At 55.5% G+C, this 22,723-nt stretch overlaps 1 protein-coding gene across 4 annotated transcripts in view; it reads left to right on the top strand.

Annotated features, from left to right (window-relative positions):
- Window positions 1-18,865, top strand: part of Col5a3 (collagen type V alpha 3 chain) — a 36,480-nt gene extending 17,615 nt beyond the window's left edge. For 3 of the 4 annotated variants that reach the window (XR_007105813.1, XR_007105812.1, XR_007105814.1), the window contains exons 32-64: window positions 3,189-3,242; window positions 3,953-3,997; window positions 4,122-4,175; window positions 4,272-4,316; window positions 4,945-4,998; window positions 5,083-5,136; window positions 5,227-5,280; window positions 5,397-5,504; window positions 5,653-5,742; window positions 6,010-6,063; window positions 7,240-7,347; window positions 7,441-7,548; window positions 7,628-7,681; window positions 8,197-8,250; window positions 9,020-9,127; window positions 9,202-9,255; window positions 9,426-9,479; window positions 9,577-9,630; window positions 9,745-9,798; window positions 10,254-10,361; window positions 10,953-11,006; window positions 11,132-11,185; window positions 11,324-11,377; window positions 11,499-11,552; window positions 11,700-11,807; window positions 11,972-12,025; window positions 12,453-12,506; window positions 12,678-12,785; window positions 13,104-13,156; window positions 13,237-13,272; window positions 13,671-13,724; window positions 14,115-14,316; window positions 14,400-14,511. Coding sequence is in view for 1 of the 4 variants with exons in the window: in XM_047531367.1 (XP_047387323.1) it covers window positions 3,189-3,242; window positions 3,953-3,997; window positions 4,122-4,175; window positions 4,272-4,316; window positions 4,945-4,998; window positions 5,083-5,136; window positions 5,227-5,280; window positions 5,397-5,504; window positions 5,653-5,742; window positions 6,010-6,063; window positions 7,240-7,347; window positions 7,441-7,548; window positions 7,628-7,681; window positions 8,197-8,250; window positions 9,020-9,127; window positions 9,202-9,255; window positions 9,426-9,479; window positions 9,577-9,630; window positions 9,745-9,798; window positions 10,254-10,361; window positions 10,953-11,006; window positions 11,132-11,185; window positions 11,324-11,377; window positions 11,499-11,552; window positions 11,700-11,807; window positions 11,972-12,025; window positions 12,453-12,506; window positions 12,678-12,785; window positions 13,104-13,146; window positions 13,226-13,272; window positions 13,671-13,724; window positions 14,115-14,316; window positions 14,400-14,512; window positions 15,641-15,709; window positions 17,549-17,788; window positions 17,896-18,042 (2,823 nt within the window). In the remaining 3 variants the exon portion in view is untranslated. Of the gene's footprint in view, window positions 1-3,188; window positions 3,243-3,952; window positions 3,998-4,121; window positions 4,176-4,271; window positions 4,317-4,944; window positions 4,999-5,082; window positions 5,137-5,226; window positions 5,281-5,396; window positions 5,505-5,652; window positions 5,743-6,009; window positions 6,064-7,239; window positions 7,348-7,440; window positions 7,549-7,627; window positions 7,682-8,196; window positions 8,251-9,019; window positions 9,128-9,201; window positions 9,256-9,425; window positions 9,480-9,576; window positions 9,631-9,744; window positions 9,799-10,253; window positions 10,362-10,952; window positions 11,007-11,131; window positions 11,186-11,323; window positions 11,378-11,498; window positions 11,553-11,699; window positions 11,808-11,971; window positions 12,026-12,452; window positions 12,507-12,677; window positions 12,786-13,103; window positions 13,157-13,225; window positions 13,273-13,670; window positions 13,725-14,114; window positions 14,317-14,399; window positions 14,513-15,640; window positions 15,710-17,548; window positions 17,789-17,895 lie in introns of those variants that run through there. The other variant, XM_047531367.1, reaches the window with a different exon arrangement.
- The last annotated feature ends 3,858 nt before the right edge of the window (window positions 18,866-22,723 follow it).

Here is a 22,723-nt window from a genome sequence, read left to right as displayed (position 1 = left end):
ACCGAGAGTGTATAAAATATGGACTTTGGCATCCGATGGACCTGGATCAAATACTCACTCCTTATTGGCTCTATAACCTTGAGCAAGTCTCTCAAGCTCATTTTTTCAGCTGCAAAATAGACATACCAGTAGTATTTTCCTTATCAATTTGATGATGATGATAAAACTGTAGGATCCTTATTTGTGTAAACAGAGTTGGTTCATCAACCAAGTCAGTGAAGGAGGATGTATGAGTCTGTTTTCTGTTGCTATAACAAAACACTTGAAGCTGGATACTTTATAAAGAAAGGAGGTTTAGCTCAAAGTTTTGGAGACTGCAAGTCCAAGATCAGTTTGCCCCATTGGTTCAGGCTTTGGTGAGGGCCTTCCTAGGTATCTCCCTTCATGGTATATGGCATCATGATAGGAAGGCATGCAAGAGGGAGAGGTGTCATGACAAGACAGGAAGATGAAATAGATGTGTGTGTGTGTGTGTGAGTGTGTGTGTGTGTGAGTGTGTGTGTGTGTGTGTGTGTGTGTGTGTGAGAGAGAGAGAGAGAGAGAGAGAGAGAAAGGCCAGTCTTACCTTTCACAACAACCCTTTTGTGGGACTAGCTGGGTTCCCATGAGAACTGCATTAATCCCATTAATCCCTTCCCATTAATCCCAGTGACCTCAAGACCTTCCTCTAGGCTCTCCTCTTAAAGATGCCACCATCTCAATATGACCACACTGAGCACCAAGCCTCTATCCCATGGTCCTGCTGGGGACAAACCACATTCACCTCACACAGGAGATGGTCATAAATAATTCAGATGGTACATATCTTGAATTTATTTTGACATGACAAACAAAATGTACTTATACAAAAACGTACTTATATAAAAAGCATTCATTTATTTGCCAACATCTTGATGGATGAGCAGACTGGGGAGGTTTATCTTTCTGCCCACTCCACGCCCATGTTACATCATGGATGACTTATCATTTCTGTTTACATGAAGTAGATCGGGAACTTAAAGATACTTAGGGACAAACCTGAGGGCAGGGTTCTTCCAGAGTCTCGAGTTGTCGCCCTCTGGAGCTGATGCAGGGATCTCACAGACACCTGCATTGACGCAGTTTGTGTGTGCGTGTGTGTGTGTGTGTGTGTGTGTGTGTGTGTGTGTGTGTGACTTGTTTAGAGCGAGTCTTTCCCATCCAACTCCGTTTTGATAGACATCTGTCTTTTCCGAGCGATATCTCATCCATTCTCATAAATCATCTTTGAATTGCATGACCTCAGTGGCAAGTACAAAGGACATAAACAGGTCTGGGGGTCAATTCAAGACACCACAGCCACGTTAGAACTCAACCTGGGCAAGTGAGGTTCTCAGGGGCATGACAGCAGCGTCCTAGCACAGCCCAACCAAGACTTTCCTGGGTATTGAGCAAGGCATTTTACAAGCGTTGTGACATCATGGTTAAGTCGAGGTCAATAAAAATCATCATAAATAACAACATGGCAGTGGGTCAGTCAGCTTCATGTGACTCCAAAGAAATGCCTGCGATTGTTAAAGGTTTGTTTAGCTCACAATTTTAGTTTCCAGTCCATGATCAAGTGGCCCATTTCTTTTCTTTTCTTTCTTTATTTTGGGGAGGTACTGGGGGTTGAACTCGGGGCACTCAACCACTGAGCCACATCCCAGCCCTATTTGGTATTTTATTTAGAGATGGGGTCTCACTGAGTTGCTTAGTGCCTTGCTTTTGCTGAGGCTGGCTTTGAACTCGCGGTCCTCCTGCCTCAGCCTCCCAAGCTGCTGGGATTACAGGCATATGCCACCATGCCTGGCAAGTGGCCCCATGTCTTTGAGCCTCTGGTGAGGATACTGGATGGTGATAAAGGAAAACAAGGTGGAGAAAAACTGCTGACATCACAAGCCAGCAAAGGGGGCGGGGAGATTTCAAGATCAGGGTGCCTGTCCTCTTCAAAGTCATGCCCACACTGACCTTGGGACCTCCCTCTAGGCCCTATCTGCTAAGGTTCACCACCTCCCAAGATCAGGGAGGGACCAAGTCCTGAGCACATGGGTCCTTGAGGGACACTCCTCAAAACCATAGCAGGCAGTTGTTTCTTGAGCACTTACTGGTACCAAACATGATGTAATGCTCTTTCCATAAAGGATTCTACTGAATCCTCTCCAAAACCTTGTGAGGAAGGTATTGTTGATGTCTCGGGGTTACAGACAGGGTTACAGAGAGATTAAGTCACTTGTTCAGAGTCATACAGCGGGGCTAGTGGTGATTCTGGGATGAGACTCAGATCAAATGATGCAGGCAAAGCTCTGGGTATAGTGTCTGATGCAACGTAGTTGTTGAGGAAAGGGGAGTTTTAGTCAATAGCAGAAGCAGTCATATCATCAGGCATGCTTGGTAAGAAAGTGACTCACTGGCAAGAGGCTAAGGTTTTAGCAAATCCCTGTGGGTATGTGTGCAGGACTCTGGAAGAGTATAGGGACTGACCCTGTGGTCCTCCTGTGGGAAAGGACAGGGAGGGGCTGGGATGGGGTTTAAGGCTGGAGAGCAGCACATACTTGCTGGGTAACTTGGCAAGGGTCTTTCCTGATCTGGACTCAGCTGCACAGTGCAGGGTGGGAGGGCCTAGCAGAGCCAAGAGGCTCAGGACACATGACCAGAGTCAGTTAACAAATGTTGTATGAGCACCACTGTGTGCCACACAGTAGGGAGGGCCAGTGAGTTAAGTCCTAGTGGGGGAAACAGACACTGAATAAGTAAGAAAGTGAATGGAGTCATTTCAATACAGGTGTCCTGGGGAAAATAAAAAGGTGATAGACTGAGGGAGGTGGTGGTCAGGATGGTGGCAAAAGGGCATCTGAGCAAGATCTAAATGATGAGGAATGCTTGGCTTTCTGGACCTGGGAGAAGAGCATTTTAGGCACTGGGAGCAGCCCATGCAAAGGTCCTGAGGCAGGAACATGCTTCTGTGCTTAAGGAACATGGGGGAGGCCAATGTGTCTGCCCAGGATTGAGAAATGGGGAAGGGGAGGAGAGGAGGGTGGAGGGCTGCCTTGGAGGGTGCTAGGGCTGGAGGGACCCAAGGAAGCCACTGGAATCAGTGGTCCCTAAAGGTCTCAAAGATGGGACGAGAGGCCAATTTCGCCTACCGCTCACTGCTCACCCCTTCTGGCCTCTCTGTTCTTTCCACTCAGGGATCTATTGGCTTTCCGGGGCCCCTGGGATCATTAGGAGAGAAAGGGAAGCGGGTGAGTCCTCATGCAACGGGTCGGGAGAGGGAAGGGCCGGCTGGAGGGAAAAGCCCATGTCTGCACAGGCTGGCAGGCGGGTGCTGGGCGTGTGTGTGCGCGGGAAGCACTTGTGCGCACACGCGTTTCTGTGTGCCGTGCAGCGTGCGTGCAGGTGACCACGCCTGGTGTCACCGTGCTGTGCCTCGGGGGCTCTCGGTGCCGACCAGGCAGGGCGCTTGTGCCTGGGTGAGCGAGGGCGTGACCCTGCACGCACGTGATGTGACTGTGCATACACGCGTGTGCAAAAGCGTATGGCTATGCCTACCCTCGTGTGCGTGCAGGCATCGCTGCGTGCGCGGTAGCCGGGTGAACGGAGGCCGTGCACACCGCCCCTGGGTGTATGTGGCGGGGATATCAGGAGCGTCCTCCCGGGAATCAGTGGTGCGCGTTCGCCTGGGGCGCGGCCCAGGAGCGCACTGCCTGGCCATGGCCGGGTCCCCCAGGCGGGGCTGCCACCCGCGCACTCTGCGCAGCGCGAGGCCGGTTCCAGGCGGGCGCGGTGCAGGTGTCCGGGCTCCGTGGTGCCCTCGGGCCGTGGCGGGTGCCTGCGGCCTCCGCAGCCACGGGTGAGATGGTGCGTGCGAGAGGCTCGTGGCCGTGCGCAGGCGTGTGGCGCGGCGGCTCCCGCTGCCCGTGACCCTCTGCTTCCCTCCCTGTTGACTCCTCAGGGGAAGGCGGGGCAGCCCGGAGAGGAAGGAGAGCGGGGCCCGCCGGTAAGTGCGCTGCGCTCCAGCCGCTGGGCCCCGGCTGAGCGCGGCGGAGGCGCCGGTGGGCAGCGGAGGGGCCGGCTGGCTTCGGGCTCCTCACCTCCCGCCGCACCGCTTTTTCTCTGTGCAGGGCTCCCGTGGAGAGCGGGGGCAACCGGGCGCCACAGGGCAGCCAGGCCCCAAGGTAGGGGACGGGTCACCCTCGGGCTCGCCCACCGCCCCACCAGCCCTTCCCAGTTGAGTTTGTTCTGGGGTCTGAGTCCCATTCACTCTGTCCTAGGGCGATGTGGGCCAGGACGGGTCCCCTGGGATCCCTGGAGACAAGGTGAGTGAGTGAGAGAGAAGAAGAGAGAGGGGCAGGAAGGAGATTCTAGCAGGGGACAAGCTCAGGGGTGGGGGTCCAAAATGCAGGGGGAAGAGTGCACTCTCAAAGTCAGCAGAGAGCCAGGAGCCCCAGTGTCCTAGCTCTGCCACTTGCCAACCGCCGTGACCTTGGGCACCGTCACTTAAATCTCTGTGCCTCGATTTCCTCCTCTGTGAAATGGCAATGACCACCGCCTCCTGACCACAGCCTCCCTTCCCCGGAGTGGGCTGCAGTGCTGAATGAAGTGACTCGGTGCCTGGAGAGTGCTTAGTCTCATGCCTGGCATGCAGTAAACGCTCAATATGTGCTAGTTCGCTTGGTTTTTTGTTTTTGTTTTTTGGTACTGTGGATTGAACCCCAGGTGATTAACCATTGAGTCACAGCCCAGCACCTTTTAATGTTTTATTTAGAGACAGGATCTTCTAAGTTGCTTAGGGCCTTACTAAATTGCTGAGGTTGGCTTCAAGTTTGTGATCCTCTGGACTCAGCCTCCAGAGTCACTGGGATTATAAGCATGCGCCGCTGTGCCCAGCTTTATGTGCTAGCTCTTAAGGTCATGATGAGATAATGGTTTCTGGTTACATTTCAGGGCCTCCCTGGTCTACAAGGGCCCCCAGGATTCCCTGGGCCAAAGGGCCCCCCTGTGAGTAAGGTCACCCTGATTGGGGGTTGGGGAGGAGAGAGGTTCTCTGTCTGTACCTCAATTCTCTCCTGCCTTGTTCCCTAGGGTCCCCAGGGGAAAGATGGGATACCAGGGCACCCTGGACAGAGAGGAGAACTGGTGAGTGACCCATCGACCTCTGACCCCCGACCTTATCAGGCCCTCCCTTTCTTCCTCTACATGACACCTCCATTTTGTTTTTCTCCACAGGGCTTCCAAGGTCTGACAGGCCCACCTGGACCAGCTGGTGTCCTGGGTCCTCAGGTCAGAGTGGACCCCACACATTGCACTAATCGGGGGACGAATTGTGGGGTGGGAGCTGGAGACCTGACAGACACCCCCAGGCCACTCCCATTCACGATGCACCTCTTCCTTTCCAGGGAAAGATAGGAGACGTGGGGCCTCTGGGTGAGAGGGGGCCCCCAGGCCCCCCTGGACCTCCTGGTGAACAAGGTCTTCCGGGCTTGGAAGGCAGAGAGGGGGCCAAGGTGAGACCCTTGTTACAGGCGATCTCTGTCGAACGGCCCCCAAGTGCCTTCAGTGGCCCTCACGCCACTCAGGGCCCTGGGCCAACCTGTGTGGGAGGCCAGAGTCAGAGGGGGACCCCAAGCTGACCCCTTCCCTCGGACTCTGCAGGGAGAAGTCGGGCCCCTGGGACCTCTGGGGAAGGAGGGGCCACCTGGGCCCAGAGGCTTCCCCGGCCCCCAAGGAGCCCCTGGGGACCCGGTGAGTATTCCCTGGAGGCCCCTGTATGTGCCTGGCCGGGCTGTGCAGCAGAAGAGGGTGGGGGGCCCGAGGGAGCTGTGTGGTGATGGATGGCCACCAAGGTGTGGGCAACGTGGAGGAACGGAGGCTGGAGGGACCCAGGGAGATGGATCCCCAAACTCAGTGCCTGGTCCCAGGAAATGGGTGGTGACCGCAAGTCCCCCAGAGTGGAGATGGGACTTGTGGTTCCCGGGGGGTTTCTTGATTGTGAATCATGTCCTTCCTCAGGGACCCATTGGTCTGAAGGGTGACAAGGGCCCCCCGGGCCCTGTTGGAGCCAATGTAAGTAGAAGTACATCTGCTGGGTGGGGAAGGGGGTGGAAGGAACTCAGGGGTCTCAGAAGCTCGGCACTGTCATGATGAAGCCTGCTGTCTTTGAAGTCAGATGGGCCTGGGGCTCCCAGTCCTGCCACCCATTGACTGGGCAGTTGTATCACTTGGTGAGCCTCAGTTTCCTTATATGTAAAATAGCTGTATGAGAAGCTTCCTCTTCGATTATCATAAACCTTAATGACATGACTTGTTTACATTAGTTTGTCTTGCACTGCTGTAACAACATACCTGAGGCTGGAAAACTTTATAAAGAAAAAAGGTTTACTTTGGCTCATAGTCCTAGTTCAAGGTCAAGGGACTGCACCTGGTGACAGCCTTCTTGCTGGCCAAGTCCTGAGGTAGTCGAGAGATAGGGAGTGCATGTCTGTAGGTTTGGTCTCTCTCCCTCTTCTTATAAAGCCACCAGGATTCAATTGGGGGTTTCATCCCAAGGGTTTTATCTAATCTTAATCATTCCTGAAGGCCCCACCTCTGAACACCGTAGTCAGGTTAAGTTTCTGCCCTGTTAATGCCTCACAGTGGGGATTAAATCTGAACACTCAAACCATGGCCGCCCCGCCCAACAAGTGCCGACCTGGCAGACCCAGAGTGTCTTCTCCGGTGCTGCCATCTAGCATAGTTAGTGGTGCCCTGTGAGGCCACACAGGAGATTACGTGGCTCTAGGAACAGCGACTTAAATAGGCCCATCAGGGAAGGCCTCCCTGACAGGTGACACTTGAGCTGACACCTGAAGGAGGTGAGCAGGGAGCCCCGTGGATGTCTGGGGGAGGGTGTTCCAGGCAGGAGGAACGGTACCTGCAAAGGCCCTGAGGCAGGACCGTGCCTGACATGTTTGAGGAACAGCTAGGAGGTCCTGTGACCGGGGCTGAGCGAGTGAGGAGAAGAGCGAGAGGTTGTGCGGGCAGTGGCGGGAAGCTTGTGCAGGGCTATGTGGACCTGCCAGAGGGCGCTCTGCTCTGAGTGGGGGGAGCGGGGGAGGACTGCGGAGGGGGGCTCGAGGGTGCCCCCTGGCTGCGGTGAGGAGGGGAGCAGATTGGATGTGAGGCCGGGCGGCGGGTGAGGCCTGGAGGCTGGACAACCCTCCAGAAGTGAGAGCTACTCCCTGACCTTGTGTGTGTTTTCAGGGTTCGCCTGGCGAGCGGGGTCCTGTGGGCCCCTCAGGTGGCATCGGGCTTCCTGGCCAAAGTGGGGGGCAAGGCCCTGTTGGTCCTGCGGGAGAGAAGGGGTCCCCGGTAAGTGTCCTGCCCACACCAACGCCCCGCATCCCCGGGACCTGGCTCCCCAGGAACACGCCGGCCCTGACACCCCCTCTCCCCTCCCGACAGGGGGATCGTGGTGCCCCTGGCCCTACTGGCAAAGATGGGATCCCAGGGCCCCTGGGGCTTCAGGGCCCCCCCGGAGCTGCTGGGCCTGCTGGCGAGGAAGGGGACAAGGTGAGGCTTACGGAGCGGCAGGTCTGGGGAGGCCGGGGCTGGGGAGGCTGGGTCCTCCCTGACCCTGTTTTCTCTGCAGGGGGAAGTGGGTCCCCCGGGTCACAAGGGGAGCAAAGGCGACAAGGGAGATGCGGTGAGTGGGGACCCCCTCAGGGGTGGCCTCAGGGGGCAGAGGAGGCCAGGATGGGGGGCGGGACTCCACAGCCTCTGCCTCCTCCTGTGCATCTCCACGCCTCATGCAGAGTAGCTGCCTGGGATCAAGGGGCCGCTGACCGAGCGGCTGGGGCCCCAGGGAGCTGGAAAGGGGGTTCCCGGCCTCTCCTCTCCCGTGGTGGTGTGTGCGTCCCTCTGCTGTGACCCTGCCTGGCGTGGAGACGTTCCAGTCCCAGCTTCCCCCAGAACTCCAGCCAGGATCCAGCATCAGAGCTGTCCCTGGGTCTCGGTGGCCTTCCAGGCCCAGATCCAGAGGGGCCGAGCTCAGGACAGACGTCTGTCCCTGACCCCATCGGTCGGTGCCTAGGAAGTCGGGGCTTGGAGGCCGTAGCTGTCGCTTCCTGGATGGGCGGGTGGGGAGTGTTGGGTGACATTTCCAGAGGTCCCCTTCTGGTCTGGAGCCTGAGAGGGTTTTCTGTTCTGTCCCTTCCCCAGGGCCCACCAGGACCGACAGGGATACGGGGTCCCGCGGGACACCCAGGCCCCCCGGTGAGTGTTCCCAGCTTTGTGATCCTGCCCTGGACCCCAACGGGAAGGGCAAGTGTCCCTCCGCAGGACCCAGTCCCAATCTCCGCCCAACCAGTGCCCACGCCCAGTGTGGACTCACCCCCACCCCAACCCCAGCCCCGAGCCCCGGCCCCATCTCAGCCCAGCCTCGACCCTGCTCACGACCTTGACCTCGAGCCAACCTCTGACCTTAAGTTCAGATAGCCGAGTCCTGCCTTGCCCCCAACCATGATGGGACCCTGGCCTTGTCAGTTTTCTGTTGCTAAGTAACAGACCAGTAACTGATAAAGAAAGGAGGCTTAGGGGCTGGGCTGGAGTGTGGTGAGCTCAGGCAGAGCGCTCACCTGGCCTGCCTGGGTCCCGGGCTCCATCCCGAGACCCCCCACGACAACCCAGGTGTGCTGGGCTCCTGGTTGGGGGCCGTGAAGTGCAAGAGCCTGGTGCCCGCAGCTGCCGAGGGTCTTCATAACACAGCAAAGGGCAGCACACGGCGGGACAGACCCCGTGTCAGCCCAGGCTCTCGTCCCTTCCTACAAAGCCACCAGGGCCATCAGGGGTGACCTCATCTGACCCCAACCACCTCCCGAGGGCCCACCTCCCAATGCCATGAGCGTAGGGATTTGGAACTGCGACCCTTAACCTGAAACCCGACTCCAAGCCGGGACCCAATCCTGACCCTTGACCCTTGACCCTGAGTCTCTACCCAACCCTTGGTCCAGACGCCCCGTGCCCTGCCCCTGTCTTCCTCCAGGGGGCTGACGGGGCTCAGGGACGCCGCGGACCCCCAGGCCTCTTTGGGCAGAAGGGAGACGATGGAGTCAGAGGGTTTGTAGGGGTGATCGGCCCCCCCGGCCTGCAGGTGGGTGTCTGCGTGTGGGGGTGGCACCCCGAGCCTCCACCCCACGCGCTGCAGCCTGCTCCTCTGTCCCACAGGGGCTGCCGGGCCCTCCTGGAGAGAAGGGAGAGGTTGGAGACGTGGGGTCCATGGTAGGACTCCAGGGAAGGGGCGGGGGAGGGCGGGGCGGCCATTGGGTCCCCTTGGGGGTTCGTGGGGCACGTCGTCATTTAGGGGTCACCCGGGTCCTCAGAATCCAGGGTGGGTCTGTAGCCTCTGGAGGCGGTGAGGGTCACTGGGCTCTCCTCTGGTCCTCCCACAGGGCCCCCATGGAGCTCCGGGCCCCAGGGGTCCCCACGGCCCCAGTGGCTCAGAGGTGAGCAGCTTGGGGGACGCAGGTGGGGAGACGCCCATTTCCCAGGAAGGGCCGCCGGGATTCCAGGGTCTCACCTCTCCCTCTGCTGCTTCTCCAGGGCCCTCCGGGGCCACCAGGCGGAGTTGGTCAGCCAGGTGCGGTGGGCGAGAAGGTGAGAGGCAGCCCAGGCGGAGGAGGCAAACCCTGTTCCTGTTGGGAGTAGCTCTTCTGGGGTGTCCCTGCCTATCTGCCATGACAGGACCCCCTCTCACTTTCCCTCCTGCAGGGTGAGCCAGGGGATGCTGGAGACCCAGGGCCCCCAGGAACTCCGGGCATCCCGGTGAGTGACTGTGCTGTGGCACCTGCACCCTGGGCAGTCCCTGGGCTGTGGACATCCCTGGTTATCTTAATGAAAGACCCCCAGAAAGTCTCCCTGAGGGCTGCAAGGTAGAGTTCTACAGGTTGTGCACTGCACAAGAGTGCAGGACTGAGGGGGCCGCCGGGGGTTCAAATCCCAGCTGAGCCCTGACTTGGGTATGAGTTGCTTAGAGGGCTTTTTCCCATTCACTCAAGAGCAGCACGTGGGCTAAACCAACCTTACCCATGTCGTACCCCTACCTCCTATAAGTCCTAGGACTTTCTGACCTCTGACCCTTGGTTAGCTGGGCCATTCTGACCTGTAACTGCAGAAACGACCCAGACTACCTGATGCCTGAATCCAAGAATACAAACCCTTGATCTCTGCAGAGTCTAGGCCACTCTGACCTCTGACCTCTAACCTCTGTCTCCACAAAGGGGCCTAAAGGTGAAATTGGTGAAAAGGGAGACTCGGGTCCATCTGGGGCTGCTGGACCCCCAGGCAAGAAAGGCCCCCCTGGAGAGGATGGATCCAAAGGGAGCACGGTGAGTGGGGGCGGGAGGCAGAGACCAGGGGCCCTCAAAAACACCTGGATCTCTTCCCGAGCTTCCAGTCAGTGGTCCTCCTGATGTACTGATCGGACAGACAGACCGTTGGATGGACTGACTGGAACAAAAATGCGAGGGTCATACGCATCGAATGGAGCCAAAGTTCATTTCGCTGGAATGGTTCCGAGGGTGGTGGAAAAGTCAGGGTTAGGGTCGATGCTGAGTCAGAGCTGGGATGTGGGACTTGGCACTGGGTCTTGGAAGGCTGAGGCTCTTCTTCCATTTTGGGGGGCTGGGGTCGGGGGCGGGAGCTTCAGAATGTCTGTGCACCCCACCCTGCCGACCCCGCCGGGTGCCTCCTCTGAACCCTGGCGACGGCTCGCCCCCCGCGGGTGAAGGGAGAGGATGCAGAGCGCCCTCGACTGGGCGCCTGCGCCCATTGAACGCTGGGACGTCCCCTCTGCCAGGCCCGGGAGCTCGCGTTCTGCTCACTAACGTGTCCCCAGCCACCAGGGCGGGGGCAGTGCCTGTTCAGTGAGTGAATGACCACTCAGCCCAGAGACCAGTATGACTCTTTCTGTGTTCCAGGGCCCCACGGGGCTCCCCGGAGATCTAGGGCCCCCCGGAGACCCCGGAGTTCCGGTGCGTATGACCCCCTCCCCCCTCAAGCCCAGCACGGTCTGTGGAAGAAATGACCCTCACTTTGCTCCAAGCCCCCGTCAGTCCTCACGGACCCTCTGAGCACTCCCTTAACCCCTCCCCCACAGGGTGTAGACGGTGTCCCCGGAGAGAAGGGAGACCCTGGTGATGTTGGGGGACCGGTGAGTCGGGGAACAGGGACTGTGGTGCTGGCAGAGGAGGAGGGGCTGTGCTGGGTGAATTTGGGGGAGGCCGTCTTCTCTTGGGGTCCTGCCCAGCGCAGGCCAACAATAACGCGGGCACTGCCGTCGTCTCTACAGGGGCCGCCTGGCGCTTCTGGGGAACCTGGTGCCCCCGGGCCCCCTGGGAAGAGGGTGAGTGACAGTCCCTCCTGGCTGCCCTGGCTCCCGGCTTGTCCCGCTCACCCGCAGTCCCCACTCACCCAGAGCCCCCACCGGCCCCCCAGGGCCCTCCCCACATGCTTTCCCTCCTCAGGGTCCTTCGGGTCGCATGGGTCGAGAAGGCAAAGAGGGGGAGAAAGGTGCCAAGGTGAGTGCTGGTCCCCAGGGGTCCCTGACCTCACCCCCCAACAGCCAATGGGAGGGGCCAGTCTGTGACATGGGTCCCAGCTGGGAGCCAGGAGGAAAGCACCCTCTGGCTCTCCCTCACCCCTCCCTTGCCCCTTGTCCATTTCAGGGGGAACCAGGTCCTGATGGGCCTCCAGGGAGGACAGGCCCCATGGGGGCTCGAGGGCCCCCTGGACGTGTTGGACCTGAGGGTCTTCCAGGAATCCCTGGCCCTGTGGTGAGTGTGGTAAACTGCGGGGAGCAGGAGTGGGTGGTGCTCTCCCTGTTTGTACCCTCACCTTGTGATCAGCAAAGTTGGGGGAAGCTGAGCCTGGTGGGCAGTGGCACGTCCATCCTGGCTCTGGCAGGGAATAGCCTACCCCTGTTCTGTTTCCTCCTCAGGGTGAACCAGGCCTCCTGGGACCCCCTGGTCTGATGGGCCCTCCAGGCCCCCTGGTAAGAGCCTTCTTTGTTCCTGAGACCCCTGCTCTGAGAACCGTATTGGGCATCCAGTGACCATCTGGTGACGGCAGTGCTGATGGTGCAGGCCACCCCTCACTGACCGTGCAGCTGGCTGCCTACACTGACCTTCTCTTCTAACCCTCTCCTGACCATCCATCTTGATGGTCCACACTGACTATGCACTCTGGTCCTCCACCTTAATGGTCTGCACTGTCCACTCACCCTGATCTTTACCACGGACCATTCATATTGGCCATCCATGAACCGACCCCCGTTCTCTCAGTATCCCGTCCCCCACAACCACTTCTTGGTAGTTTCCGTTTGAAACCTGAGTGAACTTCCTAGAGACCATTCCCAAGCACCCATGTGGACCTTGAGACTTCACATTGAGAATGACCGGTTGACCTTTGCCTCCTCGCAGGGGCCCTCTGGCCTTCCAGGGCTGAAGGGAGATGCCGGCCTCAAGGGGGAAAAGGTAAGGACCCTTCATCCCACCAACCTCCACACCTCCTCCCGCCTTTCCCTCCTTCCTGGCTGGAGGGTTGGGAGATTGGGGTGTCGTCTACTCCCAAGCCCATCACCCCTGGGCTCAAATCTCCCGGCACCTCCCCCACTTCACCCCTTTATGTGCCTCTTCGTCCTCCAGGGCCACATCGGATTAATTGGCCTCATCGGTCCCCCTGGGGAGGCCGGTGAGAAAGGGGATCGGGGGTTGCCAGGCGTGCAGGGGCCCCCTGGCCCCCAGGGAGACCCTGTGAGTGTGTGTCCTGCCCTGAGTGGGAGAGCATGTTCAAAGTCGGGGGTGGTCGGGGCTTGTGTGGATCCTGGCGTGGGGTCTGGGGAATCTGGGTCTGGAGCGATGGGGGTTGTGTGTGGGGAAAGCGGGGGATGGGCACATCTGGGGACTCACAGGTTGGAGGTTGTCCTTGGGGCATGGGGGTCTCCCTGGAGAACTGTAGGCTTGCCTAAGGTTTTGGGTCTAACTTTGAGGGGACTATAGGCTTGTCTGGGGAATATATCTGGGCAGTGGGACTGCACCCCACTAACACTGACCCTGATATTTCTTCTCCAGGGTTCTCCTGGTCCCACTGGCTCTCTGGGCCACCCTGGGCCCCAGGTGTGGCGGTGAGTATGGAGGAGTTTGTGGGGTAGGGTCACCATGGCAGGAAGCCAGGACCCTAGCTCTCTCTCTGTCTACCCTGCAGGGCCCTCTGGGACAGAAGGGCTCCAAGGGGTCCCCGGTGAGTACAGGCTGCTCCCTTGGCTTCCAAGTCCCGGCTCCCCACCCTGCTCAGCTTCGCCAGAACCCTCCTGCCCCCCATCCATCCCTTTATGTATTCACTCAATCAGGCATTCAATAAATATTTATCCAACACCTACCGTTATATTTCATCAAATCTAAGATGCCATCAATTGTAAGAGGCACCATTATTTTATAAACTGCTATGAAAGAAAACTGTTCTGCCAAGTAAATTATGGCTTGCCAAAGATGTTAAGATGTTGATTTCAGAGATGTGAAAATATGGAAAGAAAATGTGTGTCTCCTGCTTAGTCTGAACAGTGTGGGTCCCTGCCCTGGGGCTGTGTGTGTGTGTGTCTGCAGGAAGGGGTCTCTGCTGAAGGTGACTTTTCCCCACAGGGATCGCTTGGTCCTCGGGGAGACACTGGCCCTCCAGGTCCCCCAGGTCCCCCGGTGAGTACTCCAGGGAGCGAGGGCTGTGCCCCAGGCCTGTGGGGAGGGCAAGGACTGTGTCTGGGGTCCCCCAGAGCTCGGTCAGGTGTTCAGAGATGCAGGTGGGGACGGCAGTTCTGTAAAGGCCACAGGGGGATTTGGGGGGCAGGGCGTGATTAGTGCTGAAGTTCATGGGGACTCAGATCTGGGTGCCATCTCCCTGGCTTTTGCCCCTCCCACCCCATCCCTCCTTCTAGTCTCTCTCCGTCTCTTCATCTGTCTCTACCTCCATTCTTGTTCCCCACTTCTCTTCCTCCCTTCCCGCTCCTCTCTGTCCCCCTCTTCCTTGGTTTCTCTGCCTCACCTGTCAGTCTTCACCCCTGCTCTTCTCTCCTTCACCCCCACACCCAGGGTCCCCCTGCCGAGCTGCATGGGCTGCGCCGACGCCGGCGCTCAGTCTTGGCGGCCCCGGAGGGCGGCCTGGAGGAGGTGCTGGCCTCGCTTAAGTCGCTGAGCTTAGAGCTGGAGCAGTTGAGGCGACCTCCGGGGACTGCCGAGCGCCCGGGCCTCGTGTGTCATGAGCTGCACCGCAACCACCCGCACCTGCCAGATGGTGAGGTCTTGGTTCCCGCTGGGCGGGCAAGGGGGTCGCGGGGTCCTGCCTCCGCTCATCTGCCCCGTCCCGCTCTGCGGCAGGGGAATACTGGATTGACCCCAACCAGGGATGTGCCCGGGATGCACTCAGGGTTTTCTGCAACTTCACGGCTGGAGGGGAGACCTGCCTCTATCCGGACAAGAAGTTCGAGACCGTGAGTGCTCCAAACCCTCTCGTCCCTGCTGCGCTGTCGCTGCCACCCCTGACCTTTTCCTTCCTTCAAATGACATTTATTGAGCCTACTGTGCAACAAGTCCTACCTGACGTGCTGAGCTACAGCAGAGGATCAAAAAATCCGGGGCTGGGGGCAGCGCTCAGTGGTAGCGCCTTTTCCCAGCACGCCCCAGGTTCTGGATTCTGTCCCCACCCCACTACTCCCCTGCCTCCTGCCTGAGGGGATCCACAGACACACAAAGAAACAAAAGGAAAAAAAAAAAATCTGTTTCTATGCAGCTTACTTTCAACAGGGAAGGCAGGTAAGAACACCTCCCCAAAGAAATCAGTACTTAAAGAGTACTGATCGGAATTCTTATCTGTCACCTTGGCTTCTCCATCTGTAGAATGGAGCTCAAGAAAGTCTCTCCCTCACAGGGCGGTTGTGCAATCGTGGGACTAATGCAAATATCGGGAAACATTTACTACACCCTGGCTGCGTAGTGCTGGCAAAGCACTTAGCAAGCACCAGGCCTGCTTAAGGATAAATAAATAGCCTGTCCTGGTATTTTCAAGTGGTCAGGTGCCGGGGTTAGCAGGAGCTCGGCTGTCCAGTGGGACGCAGACAGACTCAGACCTCCCACTTAGAGGGGCGAAGTGCAGGGCTGGGTGTCCAAGCAGGTGCCTTGGTGGGCCTGACCAGTTTAAAGAGAGGCCAGGTGAGGGGAGCCTTAAGCACAGGGTTGGGGTTCCCTGGAGCCAGAGATCTGAGGCTAGCCATTTATTTAGGAGGCAAACCCAGGAAGCACCAGGAGAGAGGAGGCAGCCAGTAAAGGATGTGGCATTAAAATGGTACCATTGAGGACCCAGAGCTCAGGTCCTCTAGGGGATACTGGATGGTAGTGGGAGAGTCCCCCTGGAGGGTGAAAGAACTGGGGTATTTATCTACCAATACCCATCTCTCATTGGTTGAGGACAGCTGCAGGGGCAGCTTAACCCCCCATGGCCACAGCAGCACCTGAGGTACCCTCCTCAGTCCACAGCCTTCAGTGTGAGGAGGTAAATGCCGAGGGGAAATAGGTGGGCACCACTGGAGGCTGCTACAGTGACCCTCCCCGTCCTCTCCCAGGTAAAACTGGCCTCCTGGTCCAAAGAAAAGCCTGGAAACTGGTATAGCACATTCCGCCGAGGAAAGAAGGTGAGTCACCAGAGGCCCAGGTGGGGTGGCATGATGCAGCCTGGCGGGAACCAGCACCAGGAGGTGGGGGAGGGACCCTGGGGGCGAGATGTACAGGACAGACTCTCTCCTGTCTTCGTGGTGATTGCAGGCTGGGCAGGAGGGAGCAGCTCTGGATGTGCAACAAGCAGTTCTTCCCCCTGCGGAGCAATGGCACCAGTTTAGGGGAAGCACCGTGCATTGTGCAGGCCCGGAGACTGAGCTGGAAGGGCCTGAGGCCTCCTGGTAGAGGTCACAGCTCATCTGAAACCTAGATACGAGCTGGGTCAGCAAGTTAGGGAGGACGAGGACAAGTTTTCTGGGTAGAAGGGACAGGATATGCAGAGGCTCAGAGTCAAGAAGGGGTTGGGTGAATTTCAAGAGAAAGCCACTTGCCCTGCTCTGAAGACTGAGGGAAGATGGCAGGAGAGGAGGAAGAGGTGGGTGAGGGCTAGACCAAGACGGACCTGCAGGCAGTGGGGAGCCATGAAAGGTGTTTAAGTGAGGAAAGGGACCCAGATTCAATATCCATGTCAGAGAAATGCTTCTGGGGCTGGCATGAGGTGCAGACTGGAGGTCAGGAGGCCCAGAAAGAGGCTGGTGTGTTGGCTCTGGGAGAGTGAGGAGGGTGTCTGGACTGGAGCCGGTGCCACTGGGAGGCAGGGGAGGTGACTTGGGAGGGTTTCTAGGAGTTCAAGTCCATAGGATCTGGTAACTGGTGAGATGCAGGGAAGGAGGAGATGGGGTGAAGTTCAGGTTCCTGACTTCAGGGACTTGTGTCTGGAGAGACTCTTTTCTGAGATATATAAATGGGAAGAGGAATCAGTTTGAGGGGTGGTGCATTGGGTTCAGTTTGGAAGTTATTTATACAACCGAGCACTGGGAGCATAGGAGCCAACAAAACACAGTTGCTGACTTCATGGAGCTGACATTCTGGGGAGAAAACAGACAAAGCTATGGTGACACATGAGGACAAACCTTGGTTTGGGTTCCCAAAAGCAGACCCTAAGACAAGAATACAATTGCAAGTAGTTTATCAGGAGGCAATTCCAGAAAACACCAGGATGCAGGGATGAGAAAGAAGCCAAAAAGATGTGTCACTAGGGCAGTCATCTGTCATTATTAAAAGTTATCTTTTAATAATAATCTTATGGAAACCAATATATCAAAAATTGTTGTAGCAACATAAAGAATTAAGATAGTTTACATTTTTTTTTATACTAGTTCTTCAAAATCTGGTGCACAATTTACACTTACAACGCATTACAATTTGGAGGCTAAATTTTATTGGGAATGATCTACATTAGATTTCATGAAACCTTTGAAAATAGATGAAAAAACAGATTTGCATACTCCATTTTTTTCTAAACGTAAACTTTCAGATAACTGGATTAGGACTCAGTAATTAGTTATGAATTTAGAGAAAGAAAAAAATAAGTAAATTCCTTCATTTTGTTATTGGTTACCTTTGAAGGACTGGACATGTGGCTGCCATATTGAATAGAGCAGATACAGACTATTTGGGAGGTAATGGGTTATGTAGATCAGGAGCTCACAAGAGCAGTTTGGTCTACGGATAGAGTTTTTGAGTTCTGCATAGCAATGTGTGTTAAAACCCTAGATATGGTGGACCGAGTGGCCAAGACTTGGGAGGCCAAATGAGTCAGGTGATCTGCTAGATGAAGAGGGGGCAAAGAGGATGTGGAGGAGGACTTGCAGGATTCCACTTTGGATCTTGAGGCCATGTGTTGGGGTTGTGGGCGATGGCCTGTCTGCCATCTGGCTGATGGAACACCTCACTCGCTGCCTTGGCCCGCCCAGTTCTCCTATGTGGATGCCGACGGGTCCCCGGTGAATGTGGTCCAGTTGACCTTCCTGAAATTGCTGAGTGCGGTGGCCCGCCAGAGCTTCACCTACTCCTGCCAGAACTCCGCGGCCTGGCTGGATGAAGCTGCGGGTGACTATGGACGCTCCCTGCGCTTCCTGGGGACTAACGGGGAGGAGCTGTCCTTCAACCAGACAGCCGCGGCCACCATCAGTGTTCCCTATGATGGCTGCCGGGTAAGAGGCTGGAGCTGGGGCTGCCTACGGCGGGGAGGGGAGGGCAGGGGAGGCCTCGGCTCGCCCTCCTTCTAACTCCCCTCCCGAATCTGCCCTCTCTTGGTCAGCTCCGGAAGGGACAGGCAAAGACCCTTTTGGAGTTCCGCTCTTCGCGAGCAGGCTTTCTGCCCCTGTGGGATGTGTCAGCGGTTGACTTTGGCCAGACGAACCAGAAGTTTGGGTTTGAACTGGGCCCTGTCTGCTTTAGCAGCTGAGAGTCTTGGGGGTGGGAAGGACAGTGAGGGAGCCCTGGACAGGGCACACTTGGTGCTGAGGCTTTGAAGCCACCGTATTTATCATCTCCTGGGACTCCGGAGCCAGGAGATGCGACTCGGCTCGTCATGGTCAAACGATACTCCTCCCTTCCAGGGGGTGGGACAGACGGACGGACTCCTTGGCCCAAGGGCTCAGGACCCCCCCCATTCCGGGTGGCGTACGCGCAGTCTGGCCCTTTCCCTCCTCCATCCTCACTCAACCCTCAACTCCTACACGGGAGCCTGTGCAGTGAGCTTCGAACTCAGAGCTGACACGTGCCCCCGCCTGCCAGCCCCACCCCTCAGTCAGTGTCCTCAACCCTCTTTGGTGCTCCCCATCCCCATAGTTATGCACTGGATGTCCCCTGATCACATGCTGGGACCCCTTCCCTCACTCCTGTTCCCGGGTGGGTTCACGGTGAAGGGACTGAAGTCAGACTACAGAGGGAAGTAGGACTTCCCTGGACCGAGCTGTGCGCTCCTGGCTGCCTTGGCCCAGCTCGGCACTCCCCTCCCCCGCCCCATCCCCCCAAGCTTACCTTGCCATGCCAGGTGGCCTGCAGACTGAGATGGTGGGGAAGAATCAGGATCCTAATGGTGCTGCCCTATTTATACCTGGGTCTGTGTTAAAAGGGAAAAGCCCCTCTGTGGAATATTTAATCTGCTTCCTCTTCAGGAAGGCTGGGAGAGAGATTCCGGCACAACCCCACTCTTTCCCCACCCTCACCCCAGTCCCAGGCCCTAGGGTAAGATTGGCATCTCAAATCTGAGAATAAATCAACAAACTGTGTTCCTGTCTCCTCTCTCATTGGCGTTGGCTACCTCTCTCTCAGGGTCCCCCTCTTGCCTCACCTGAAGGACCTGCCCCCACCTGTCTTATTAGGGGTGCCCTTTGGGGAGGTTCATTATAATGGCACTCACTGGAAGTCATGGGTGTGTTCACTGACCCAGAATCCTAAAGGAAACGTTGGAAATACCCAACTTTCCCTGCTGGCTTTGATCAGCGCTGGAGCCTCTGAGTGGGTGGACGGAGAGATCATAAGGGGACATGGGTATATGTGGAGGTGAAATCAGTAGAGGTCAAAGATCTGGGTGGCCAGTCAGCGGGTGAGTTGTGGGCTGGAGAGAGAGAAAGGAGTTATGGCCTGAAGTGACTGGGAGGTTAGGGGCTGGGATTGGGGAGTTAAACTGGAAATGAGATGAGAATCAGGAACTGGTTGTTGGGTGGAATTAAGGTGGATTTCCCAAGTGGAGTGGACCAAGTAAGTAGCATGGCAATTTGGAGTCATCCTGGGAGCAGCTGAAATGAGTCTAGATTCAGGTGACTTGAATCCAGGGTTAGATGTTGGGCGGGACTTACTACCATCCTCCCGCCTCCCTCCCCACCCCCACAGTAGCTGGTATTATAGCACTGGCTTGGGCTAAGTGGTTTTAAAGAGGTTTATTGAGATATAATTCACGTAATACCATAAGATTCACCCATTGAAACTGTAATTAAATGGTTTTCATATGTTCAAACTTGTAGAAGCATCACCACAATCAATTTTAGAAGACATGCCATATCTATTAGCAATCACTCCTCATTTCTTCTTGCCCTAGACAACCACTAATCAATTTTCTGTCTCTCTGGGGCTGGGCTCAGTGGTGCATGCCTGTAATCCTAGCAGCTTGGGAGGCCGATTCAGGAGGATCATGAGTTCAAAGCCAACCTCAACAACAGTGAGGCACCAAGCAACTCAGTGAGACGCTGTCTCTAAGTAAAATACAAAATAGGGTTGGGCACATGGTTCAGTGGCTGAGTGTCCCCCAAGTTCAATCCCTGGTATGTCTGTCCTATGGACACACCATGTTTTTCTTACCCATTTATCAGGTGATGGTAATGAGCGTTAAACATTGTGGGGTTGAGTTTAGTTAGGGGTGCTGAGGATTGGTGTGAGCTGGGTCTGGTAGGATTGGGTGGGCAGAGGTTGCAGGCTGGGATGACTTTCCCCCCCCAAAAAAAAACTCAGGCCTTGCATACCCTACTCTTTCTGCTGTTGAGCCCTCTAAGGTCACTTGATGACTTGCCCTAGATTTCCTCATTCAGTGCTGCCAAGAGTCCTGATCCTACGAAATCTTTTGATGTCTGGTGGTTGATGATTAGTTTGTTTATCCATACACTTATTCCTTCATTTAGTTCTCTTGGGTATTTACTCCACCCCAGGTACTGTTTCTAGATGCCAGAGACAGAAGATATATGTGGTGTCTGCCTTCGGGATTTTACTCCCCAGGGAAACAGATAATGCATAAATAAATAGCTGTAGACTGCAATTTCAGCCAGTATTAACTGTTGTGAAAGAAAATCTAAGCAAATGATTGAAGTGGAGGATGATGGAGTTGGGGCGATTTGAGATAGAGTGGGAGGGAAGACTTCACAGAGAAGGTGATATTTGCATAGAGACCGGAAGCGTGTCAGGATCTTGAAGAACCCGAGACCCTCGAATACCCAGGAAAGCCCGGAAGGGTGTTTCTCTTGGCCATTTCTTCTGATTTGTTGCTTCTACTGATTTCTTTACTCTGTGTTCTCTTCAACAACCCACATGTGGACTTGGGTCTGTTTTCCTTTTAGTTCCTCCCTTGAATATCCTTATCTCAAGAATGCCTGCGGAAGGACTGGGGTTTCACGGACAAGGCCCTGGGTTTGATCCCAGCACTGCAATTATAAAATAAAAAACCACGTGGCAACACCAGTGCTCTGTGGTACTTTTCTCTTCCTGAGCACATCACGGAAAAAAGATTTTCCAGCTTCCCTCCAAGTTGGGTGGGGACCAGTGATGGGGCCTTAACCAATGGGTTGCCAGTGTTTATAAAATCTCCTACGTGATCCTCTGCCCTCTTCTTCCCTTTACAGTCACCTTGGCAGTCATATGTATACAATGGGGGTGTCATGTAGCCTGTCACGCCTGGGTCTCTGTGGAGGATGGGTTCCAGTAGCCCCTCCCCCCAAGTAAGGTTCATGATGCTTAAATCCCTAGACAAAATGGGATCGTATTTACACATCACCTCCACACATCTCCCTGTAGCCTCACATCTTGTTTGGGGCTGGGGCAAAGCGGTAGTGTGCTTTTCTAGCACAGGGAAGGCCCTGGGTTCCATCCCCAGCACTACCAATGTTTTTATTTTAAATCCCATCCAGATGACGTATAGTACTTGATACAATGTAAATGCTGTGTAAATAGTTGTTATACTATATTGTTTGAAGAATAATGACAGGAAGAAATTCTGTGCTTGTTCAGAACAGTTGCAATTCTTTTTCTCACATATTTTCAATCTGTGGCTGATTGAATCCACGGATGCAGAACCAGTCAATACAGAAGACCAACTGCACTGGGGACTTGAAAAGGGCCTGGTTCTCTGAGTCACTGCTTGGAGGAGATCCCCATCAGCTGCTGAGATGAACAAACAGCGTTATTGTTTTAAGCCACTGAGAACTTTTTAGGGTTGCCTGTTATAGCAGATATCATTAATTAATCCTGACTCACAGTAAGCGAATCCAACTGTCACTGAAGGTTAGCAAGGAAGCATGTGTGACAACCAGGAGGTCTTATTTCAGGAAAAGGAACAACTTAAAATTTAATATTGAATATCCTTGTCCTCGAAAGTCTTACCACTTTGAATTTGTCACTGGAGATGGGCCAACACTATGAATAACAATCTTAAAGGCCATTTATTGTCTGCCTACCTGACCCTGCTCATCCAACGTTCACCTGAATTAATTTACTCACAACCTTTGAGGAAGATTCTATTACCCCCATTTTGCAGATAAGGAATCTGGGAATGGAGAGGTGGAATAACTTTCCCAAAGTCTAGAGAGAAGCAAGTGATGAAGCTCACTAATTAATTTTGGTTAACAAAGAGCCAGTGTTTCCTTGGGGGAATGTTTGTGGTCATTTAAGTAAAACAACACTCCTGGGCTCAGTACTTGACTAATCCCCTCTTCCTTCATCGTCCTAGCCCTCTTTGAGCAGGCTCCCATCCCTATTTCACGGATGAGGCAGGAAGGAGAGTGAGCCAAGGGGAACGGTGATTGTCCTTGACACATGACCCAGGGTTTGAAGGTAGCAAGCCCATCTCTCTCAACCCGTCCTGGTGCAGGCTTTGTGGAGGGAAGGGACAATTCATGTATAGTTTAATGAGGGTGCTTTAATTAGCCCAAAGCTTGTTAATGAATGAGAAACGTGGCCCTGTAAATGAAAGGTTAATTGACAAAGGTGTAAGAAGGGAATTCTGGGCCTCGCTCAGCTCCCCGGATTTATTCAGCATCACCGCCAGCACCCGGGCGGCTGCTGGGAAAACCCCCAGCTGATTTGCATATTCAGCAGCCGTAATTAATCACTCTGCTTGTGCTTCCTGAGCAATTACTGAAACCCACTGTTCCCAGCTGGGGGTGGGGCCGGATGGCCAGTCGGGGTGGGCCGCCTGGGGCTTTATGCAGGATGGTTGTAGGCCCAGTAGGGAACGTCACACACACACTCACAACTCCACTGCAAACACACACACAGCTGCTCACGCAGACCAAGGGCCCACGGAACCTGGTCCTTGCCATCCCCACCACAGCTGCAAGACCCACGTCGTACCACCAGCATCCTCAGCCGTGTTCAGA

This window comes from Sciurus carolinensis, chromosome 17 (genome assembly GCF_902686445.1).
Source record: "Sciurus carolinensis chromosome 17, mSciCar1.2, whole genome shotgun sequence".
Taxonomy (NCBI): Eukaryota; Metazoa; Chordata; class Mammalia; order Rodentia; family Sciuridae; genus Sciurus; species Sciurus carolinensis.
This window is presented reverse-complemented; position numbering and strand designations above follow the sequence as displayed.